Consider the following 9,481-nt stretch of genomic DNA (forward strand, 5'->3'; position numbering starts at 1 on the left):
GATGGTATAGCTCATGTCCATACATTGTTATCGAATGGAAAGCAAGATAAATAATGTACTCATTCCAACATTTTTTAAAGGAGGATACACCCTCATTTCAATACCATTGTTGTACATACTTATTGACTAACTACCGATTTTCGCTTGCCCCGCAAAAAGAACAAAAGAAAAGAAAAGCACTGAATCCCACTTGAGCATAATTTCATGAGTTCGTTATTATGACATGAACAAGGAACCCTTGAATGTGATGTGCCGTTTGAAGATTAAATAAAAGGCACACAAAGCATATAAAATTCTACCTAAAGTACTGAAATTACGAGGCACTGCAGAGAAGCATCTCTTGAAATGTACGTGTGCATATACGACATGCTTACACCGTAATTGCCACCCAAAGCTCAATCAAACAAAGATATGCTTGGGATTACAATGAGTTCAATCAATTATTCTATGATAAAGGCCTAAAGTTGAAATAGTCAAGTGTAATGCCCATGACTTGGTATATTGCTTCAAATCATATACTACCTCCGTTTCTCAATATAAAACGTTCTGACAGTTGAAATACTCCCTCGGTTCCTAAATATAAGTCATTGTAGAGATTTCACTATGGACCACATATGTATGTATATAGATGCATTTTAAGTGTAGATCTATTTATTTTGCTCCTTATGTGGTCCATAGTAAAAGCTTTTCAAAGACTTATATTTAGAATCAGAGGGAGTATTTAGGAACATAGGAAGTAGTGACTACTACTCAATTTAAAAAACGTTTTTATATTATGGAACAGAGTGAATAGTACTGAGTTTGCTCATCACCTTTATAAAAAAAAAGTTTGATTATCACCGGCGTACGCCACTACCACAATGATTTGCCGATATCGCTCGTATCTATCCAATTCTTCTCACTTCGACGTTACCCAACAGCCGCAAGTTTCCCGTTGCTTCGGACCGCCAATTCAAGAAAGCAAAGGGTGTTCTGTAGGAAGATACCTTCCCAAGGTTTCCACGCCATCACACACACACACATATACACGCGGCTCGCGAGCTCGCTTCAGAAAAAACCAAATCCTCTATTCCTGCATCGCCCGCATCTGTTCGCCCCCCTCTGCGGCGGCGGTGGCGGTGGCGACGATGGGGCTCGAGATGGAGCCGATGGCGGCGGCGATCGGCGTCTCGGTGCCCGTGCTCCGCTTCCTGCTCTGCTTCGCGGCCACCATACCCACGGGCCTCCTCTGGCGCGCCGTGCCGAGCGCCACGGGGCGGCACCTCTACGCGGGGCTCAGCGGCGCCGCGCTCTCCTACCTGTCCTTCGGGGCCACCTCCAACCTCCTCTTCGTCGGGCCCATGGCGCTCGGTTACCTCGCCATGCTCCTCTGCCGTCGCCGAGCTGGCCTCGTCACCTTCCTCGGCGCATTCGGCTTCCTCATCGCATGGTGAAACCTTCCTTCCATCCTTGTCTACATGGGTCGTATACCGTTTCGGGTGAATCATGAATATTGGTTCATGGTTTTTCACGCCTTCATTTTGGGTAGAACAGGGCAGGAAATGTACAGCTAACAGCAGCTTGTTCGACTAGGAAACCGGAGGAATTGTAAGCGGATCTGCAGATGTAGCCGAGCCAGAGCGTTGGGCCATCACATGGTTAAACAGTAGTTTATTCTATTGGAAACCCACAGGAATCGTAAGTGGGCGGCATGGAGCTTTTGATGCTTCTGATGTGGTTGGAACCGCGTCATGGACGATTTCATGTTGGAGCTGATTGAAATGATTTTCAACTTTTCTCTGGCTAGCCATGTGGTGCTATTTATGATTAATAGTTTGAAGGCGAGAATGAGTTTCTCAGGATGAATTTTCTTCCATGCCTGCAAAATTTTGGACGTCTGATCTCGTAAAGATTGCAATGAATACATATAATGTTGAGATTTTACCCAAGTACCTTAGCAGCTCCTATTGGAGAATTTACTGGTTGTGTGCTCATGAAGCATTAGGGCACCCCTTGTTACTCATGTGAATCAGTTTTTTCTTCTCTTGAAAGATTAAGTCTGTTTTGGCGGTACTATGATGCGATTATGATCTGTCACACCGAGGGGTTGAATTAATATGACCTATGTTTATTTGGAAGGAAATTAAGGGAAGGAAGAAAATATTTCCCATCCAAATATTCCTGACAAAGACTCCATCCGGATAATGGATGCTGTTTGGTTCACTTAGAAGTTATTTATTCTAGCTGGAGTCATCCAAACCCACATAATTTTTCATCAACTTAATTAATATTCAGGCATACCGTTTCTGAAGATGGTTATTCCATAAACAAACACACAGGCTTGACACTTTGATGTTTTATTCACCTTGAGAACTTATAGTTGAGTATTTAAAACTGACTCAATGAAGTATGAATGCAGGCATTGCCGTATTCCTGTTCCATTATCATTGACATTGATGTTCTGTTCCATAAGGCTCTGACTGAAATTTACTGTAAATAGAAAGGTGCAGCTATTCTTTTATTTCCTAGTTATAAGTGTGAATCAGTGACAATGAATGTTGAGTGATAATTCTAGTTACGTTCTTTTCAATATTGATGCCTCCTCACCATCCTCTTCAGCTTTGTTCTCTCGTATGGTGCAGTTAATTTTTGTGTTCACTACCTAGAAGTTTAAATTAGCAGCCACAATTGTCTGGGTAGTCATTCTAATTTGGTTCCTGTTTCATTCCCTACTGAAACAAACAAGTTACGGATTATATCAATTTGCCGATCTTTCACATGGAGTAAAGTATCCACTTTGTCTACATAGCCTGTGTCGGACCAGTCACCCATATAGATTATCTAGATCCAAAATCATGACCTTTAAAATACGCTAATCACACACTCATTCTTTCCATTTGTAGAAACTCTTTATTTGGCAACTGTTGTATACCATCGAGACAAGATAAAAATAACAAGCACTTAACAATAGGTCTAGTTCAATGGGCAGCCAATGCGTTAGCGAACTTTGTTCACTTAGCTGTTGAAGATAATGGCGTGTCTGTTTAATTCTTTAAATGGGTAATTGATTCAAAAAAAAAATCCATGGATGCAATCCTGTCTTTCATTCATAATGTTGCAATGTAATATTAATATAGATGAAAGGAGTTTCTTGTGTATTCTGAACATAAGATGTTTCCCACCTGCTAGCACTAGCAACGTCATTCTGCTAGATCAAATGATGCTAATGCCAGCAGGCTTCCTTGGGGACATGTCAATCTCTTTATCGGTTTATCCCACACCATAAGCTAGTTTTAGAGCACTATAGGAAATCCATCAAAAGCACACTAAGAAGAAAGCTCATTCGAAAAAAGGGCATGCACTACTGAGAAGATTAGCCGCAAAGCACCAACTTCTCGACATGATCAACGCCTGTCTCCTTGTTGGTTCTGCTACAATACCAATTGTGGCACTAATATTTTTGGTTGTTGCAGTCACTTCCTGTTTCATCTGTGGTATCCTAAGTCTGTTCTCTTCTCCGAATTTCTGCTCTTTAACGAATGGCTATGACTCCTGGTCTCCCCTACGTGATTTTTTTCTAGCTTTTTCCCTTTTTACACGAACATAGGTATTAGCCAACTTACTCTGAGCACTATTTGTTTTAATGTTTAAGCTAGCTTTGACACGTAGTCTACTTGCATAAAGGATAAAATGGTTATATATTGTCGGCTAGTTCTTTGCTTTTCAATATTGTGTTTGCTACTGTTTCCTTTTTGGCCCCATAAGAAGGGTTCCCTTCTATTCCATATGCAAAATTTTGAAGTGGAACGAACCAGCTACCTAAGTTGGAGATCCAAGAAGTAAATTATTTTTAGCCATGGACAGGGGTGCGTGGGAGATCCATGTGCCAGAACCATGACTTGGTTTCGATATCTTATGGGTTTCAACTCTAGTCTACCCCGACTTGTTACTTTAGGCCAATTTGTTATGATGAATAAGCTGGCGAACAATTTGGTGCTGAATTTTTGCAATTATACACTGTGAATGTATTTAAGTTTACCCTCATACTACATACAAATTAACACATTCGGAGTTACTTACACATTTTCTTCTTGTTGTATAGTCATGTCTACTACATGAGTGGGGACGCGTGGAAGGAGGGAGGCATCGACGCAACTGGTATTGTATAATGTTTTATTGTTGCTTGTACTTATTTAAAGTTAAACTAGTGTTCACCATGCAATTTTTGAGTGCGTTTCTGACTTACATATATGGAACATATTCAAACTATAAGATATATTTTAAGAATTTTGAACCCCTAATATTATCTCGTCATTTTACCATTTTTTCTTGTGTGGTCCTTCCTTGTAGCTAACAGTGTTCTCTCGGGATATTTTTTAGTAGCCAAAATGATGCCTTTTACCGAGGGTCAGGTGTAGCGTCCCTCTTATAAATCTAACAGTAGTGAAATAATTGGACATAGGTTATATGCAGGGAGTAACATAATCGAGTGTATGCAGGTACAAAATAAACCTTGCAGGCCAAACCTCAGCTCTTGTTGTCAACCCACTGCGAATAACATCAAGCAATGTTCCTATGCCTTCTCAGAATTCCTTTTTTTTGGTTGCAATGCAGGTGCTTTGATGGTTTTAACGTTGAAAGTCATTTCATGCTCAATGAACTACAGTGATGGTCTCTTGAAGGAAGAAGAGGGTCTACGTGATGCTCAGAAGAAGTATCGCTTGGCTAAGTTGCCTTCTCTAGTCGAATATTTTGGTTACTGCCTCTGCTGTGGCAGCCACTTTGCTGGACCAGTATATGAGATGAAAGATTATCTTGAATGGACTGAAAGGAAAGGAGTAAGTAGCCTTTGTCTACTTTGGGTAGGTTTATGCCATGTTTTGCTTCATCCTGATTTTGTATGATCTTCAACAGTTATGGGCCAGCTCAACTCCTTCACCATTATTACCTACTCTGCGTGCTCTAGTTCAGGCTGGAATATGCATGGGGTTATATTTGTATCTGTCACCTATGTTTCCGCTTTCACGATTTAGTGAGCCTCTATATTATGAATGGGGTTTCTGGCACCGGCTCTTCTTTCAATACATGTCAGGATTTACTGCTCGTTGGAAATACTACTTTATATGGTCAGTCTCAGAAGCTGCAATTATTATATCTGGCCTGGGTTTCACTGGTTGGTCTGATTCTTCTCCCCCAAAAGCCAAATGGGATCGTGCTATAAATGTTGATATTCTGGGCGTCGAGCTAGCTGGAAGTGCAGCTCAATTGCCACTTAAGTGGAATATTCAAGTGAGCACATGGCTAAGATACTGTAAGTTCTATATCTTGATATTCCAGTAGACCATCACTGTTATCAACTTGCTTTGTTGGATGATATAATGCTTTTTCATCAAATTTTGGTGTTCTATGTATAAACTAGAAAACACAATATGGAAGCAGGTTGAGGGTCCTTTATGCATCACATAGCATCTATTTTGCTTACCAGTTACCACTATTAATATCTGTGCAATCTAAGACTTGGAGAACAAGGAAGCACTATCTTTAATTCTGTATTTATTAATTTCTCTAAAAGGTTCAGTATTTTTCTGTGTCTGTACAATGAAAAATTAGTTGATAGTACATAATGCTAGATTTTGGGGGTCTGTAAATTGATTTTGTTGACCACTTGATGATTCTTTGGAACCTTTTGGTTGCCACTTTTTGTAGTGTGGATGAGAGAAGCATGTATGCCTGTAATTCATGATCTTTAGCTGATTTCAAGAATCTGTACATGTACATTATGCACTCGTGTATTAGTAGTAATTTGTCTCATCATTGACTCCTTGAGAAATGATCATCTGCTTGAAGTTTACCTTTGCGCTAAGTATGGTATGCACCAAGCAGTTTGTTTTCGTGCAAATGCCATAATTGGAGCGATCAGCGATGCACTTTGGTTATACCTATATAATGTATTGAATGCCACACATTCAAGCAGTGCTGTTATCAGTTGCATGAGCCATTGCTCCACTATCTTTTTCAGATGTGTATGAGAGGTTAATTCAGAAAGGGAAGAAGCCTGGTTTCCTTCAGTTGTTGGGTACACAGACAGTCAGTGCTATCTGGCATGTGAGTTTTTTTTCCCCCTCTCCACCTTTATCATTAATAGTTCCTGTTCACCATATATCGGACTTGTCATGTAGCAGAGCGTCCTGAAATTTGTTGGACAAACAGTAGCTAAATGAAACTAGAATGCTCTAGTGGGAATTTAGAACTGCTATTGTCCTGGTAGTGGAACCTTAGTACCTGCCTTTCAGAATGGAGGCACTATGGGTCATTGCAAACTCGCATTTTCTACATGATAATAACTGGCTTCATTTGTGACATATTAATAACCTTTTTCCTCAGCAAGCTGTTGCTTGTGATGATTGATACTTAGCCAGTCCAGCAAGCTGTGGCTTGTGATGGTTGATACTTGGTCAAATTTCATATTACATGGTTTTTGTCCATTGGTCTGATTTTTTACCGTTCTACAGGGACTGTATCCAGGATATATGTTTTTCTTTGTTCAGTCGGCGTTGATGATAAATGGTTCAAAAGGTAGCTCAATCCCTCCCTTTCCTGACATTTCTGAGGTGTACTTCATTGAAAGCTGTGTGAGCTTGTAATTCTGATTTGGCTTCCTTTTTTGATGCAGTCATATACAGATGGCAACAAGCTGTGAGCAATTCAGGCCTCCGCACTATCCTGTCCTTACTAAATTGTGCATACACCATGATGGTGCTTAACTACTCATGCATTGGCTTCCAGGTTAGTTTCATGCCCCTGAATCTGGCTATACTTTACCCTGTAGAAACTGAAAACACAGTCTGATCAGTTCGCTTGTCTATTGACCAATAATCTGTGCACCTAAATTTCTCCTTTTGTTTTATTAATTTCTTACCTTTGATGATTATTATGCATATACGGTTTTGCAAGTATCATTTAGGTTTCACTTAACCAGAATGATATTAATCAAACTGTAGCAAAGCCAGGTTGCTTCACATACTTAGTTTAGACAACTTAGATCTGCAAGTGTTTTAGTTTCTTAGCAAAGTTTCCATTTGGATCATAATGTGCCACCAGAATACCTGAAGATTCTAAAATGATAGAAATATTTATTTTCACATTACAAGCGCTCAGTTTGCTGAATTGCCATTGAACAAACGTACTTTGGTTGTTCGCCAGTGCACAGACACAACCTCTTGCCAATATGCCATCGCTGTTACCCTTCTGTTAATGTTAGTGTGCTTCTGTTAAATCTCAAATATCCGAAATATCTGTCACTATTTATCTGAATCCCAAAACTTCCCACACACACCTGTTTCTTCTTGTTTCTCTCCCCCATGGACGCACCAGTAGAGGAGATGATGGCAGGGCAGCTTCCGTCAGGCCTTCACCTGCTCCTCCCGACGAGTCCACCAGCGACCATTCTGGTGTTTACCCTGACTCCTCTCCCCGCCCCCTCCCAAATTACATAAAACCTAGAGGGGAGACCGTGGATAACTGCAAGACCTCGGTGACAGCTCCCTTCGCCGTGATCCCATACGCAACAGGCAAGGAGGACAACTTGGTGGCGGCGGGCACCCCTTGTGGCCCTTACAGAGAGAGCCAGCGACAATGACAGCCAGCGATGAGGTTAACATGGGTCCATGGTCCCTGGATGCAATTAGGATACTGAAAGCGAGGTAGAAGAGGAGCGAGCGAGGCAACGATGGTGTTGTACTTGCCCCAGCAGCTGTCAGCGAGGAAGGTGCCAAGGAGGGGGACATTGAAGGTGGTTCTGTTCTAGGTGTCGGCAAGCAGTGGTGCCGTGGAGCATGGTTCCGAGCTAGACCACCAGATTCAGTTTGAGTCCAGAAAAGGGGATGCTCTCCAGCAAACTCCAAACCTGCAGTCAGTCGCTGATATGAATGGTGTCTTTACTAGATGCTAGATGGAGAGGAATCAATGGATGGGTCGTTGTTGGTTAATCGTGTAGAACGATTGCAGGGCCTGTCCAAATGAACCGTTGTCATCATCATCACAGCAGTTGAGGACGAAGATTATAATGGTTTGTCTGATTCGAGTTTGGCCATCTCCTGACATTTCCAGCTCCGTGAGCTAAAACTAGCAGCGAGCAAGTCAATCACCGAAGCTTGCATCTATCCACATCTATAACTAGTAGTGTCTATTACTAATCTAGCTCACCTTACAACTTACATGCCTATATACTTTGTTTCCTTAAATCGTTATGGCATATTGGCAATAAATTGTGCTTGTGTGATGGCAAATAAGCAAAGCACGTTTGTTCAATGGCAATTTTCAATGGCAATTCAGCAAGCCGAGCGCGAGTATTGAGCACTAGAGGTACTAGAGCATTACTAGTACGATTAATGTCTTTTGTGGAGGAAGGAAGACGTGGGTTAAATACCTAACATTCTTTTGTTCCTCCACAGTAGCTTTGAACCTACTCTAGTATGTGGAACTTATGCCTTTCTCAATCATCTTCCACATAAAACATACTAATATTTACAATGTTCTATGTTTTCGTTTTCCTCAAGGTACTGAGCTTCCAGGAGACCTTAGCATCCTACAAGAGTGTGTATTATGTCGGCACAATCGTTCCTATTCTATGCGTCTTGCTGGGCTATGTCATCAAGCCCGCGAGACCTGTGAAGCCGAAGGCTCGCAAGGCAGAATGAGGAACAGAGCGAATTGATCTTTACATAGATGAGTTACGAAGCTTCAATGATGATTATGTCAAGATAGTTTTCAGTTTACTTCCATCTTTGTGAAACAATATCAAAATTTAGCAAAAAGGATAATGTGGTGGCTCCATTGTAATTGACCAATCATTAAAAACCTGTTGTTTCGTCGGGCTGATCACCCATTTGTTTTACCACACATGCAACACATGATTCTTGGCCCTAAGCTGTATGTTATTCATTTACCTTTTCTGCCTGGCTCTATTCAAACTGATGTGTATTTCCGCACCTTCCTATTGGCTGCGTATGGAGGTGTGAACGCTGTTGCTGGTTCATAGTCGTGTTGCATCGTGCCGAGTCGGTAGCAGCTGGAGCTCCTAGAACAAACATTCGTCTTTTGACTACTGCAGCACTCGCTTTGAACGCAGTTTTGGTGCGATGGCGGCTGAAGCTGAGGCCGAGATCACCAGAAAGACAGACCTTGGTCATAGACAACGAATGAGTTGGAATGTATCTGACGCGTCTTTCTGCTCGGGTCATATAAATGGTGCTATAGCGGCGTGAACCAATGGGTGCTCCGGTCCGGTCCAAGTCCGGCTTGCTGATTGATTGATATGCAGTGGCGGTGGTTCTGGCGCTGTTGGCCTCATGTTTGTCCAATTGTAATTGTGCCGGGGCCACGGCAAGTGCATGCATGCATGGCCTGAAAGTGCCCGCTTGGTGCTCTGCTCTTCTGACGCGACCACTAGAGGGCGGGCAGCGTAGTGTGCTGTACAATGCTATGCAGGAAAAGGGTCAGT

The 9,481-nt window shown here is 41.8% G+C and overlaps 1 protein-coding gene across 1 annotated transcript; it reads left to right on the forward strand.

Moving 5' to 3' along the window:
- The first annotated feature begins 1,046 nt into the window (after window positions 1-1,046).
- Window positions 1,047-8,933, forward strand: LOC119325671 (lysophospholipid acyltransferase 1-like). The gene is made up of 8 exons (XM_037599387.1): window positions 1,047-1,429; window positions 4,082-4,137; window positions 4,594-4,817; window positions 4,894-5,290; window positions 5,999-6,084; window positions 6,492-6,555; window positions 6,653-6,765; window positions 8,538-8,933. The coding sequence occupies exons 1-8, from the start codon at window positions 1,128-1,130 to the stop codon at window positions 8,676-8,678; spliced, it is 1,383 nt and encodes a 460-aa protein (XP_037455284.1). The 5' UTR covers window positions 1,047-1,127; the 3' UTR covers window positions 8,679-8,933.
- Window positions 8,934-9,481: the final 548 nt, after the last annotated feature.

Source organism: Triticum dicoccoides, chromosome 6B, assembly GCF_002162155.2.
Source record: "Triticum dicoccoides isolate Atlit2015 ecotype Zavitan chromosome 6B, WEW_v2.0, whole genome shotgun sequence".
NCBI classification, from domain to species: domain Eukaryota; kingdom Viridiplantae; phylum Streptophyta; class Magnoliopsida; order Poales; family Poaceae; genus Triticum; species Triticum dicoccoides.

Excerpts from the sequence above, each read along its gene's own strand:
- LOC119325671 (XM_037599387.1), top strand. The coding sequence starts at position 1,128 with ATGGGGCTCGAGATGGAGCCGATGGCGGCGGCGATCGGCGTCTCGGTG. Across the intron at positions 6,085-6,491 it reads CAGTCAGTGCTATCTGGCAT|GGACTGTATCCAGGATATAT; the intron begins GTGAGTTTTTTT and ends ACCGTTCTACAG. Across the intron at positions 6,556-6,652 it reads GATGATAAATGGTTCAAAAG|TCATATACAGATGGCAACAA; the intron begins GTAGCTCAATCC and ends TTTTTGATGCAG.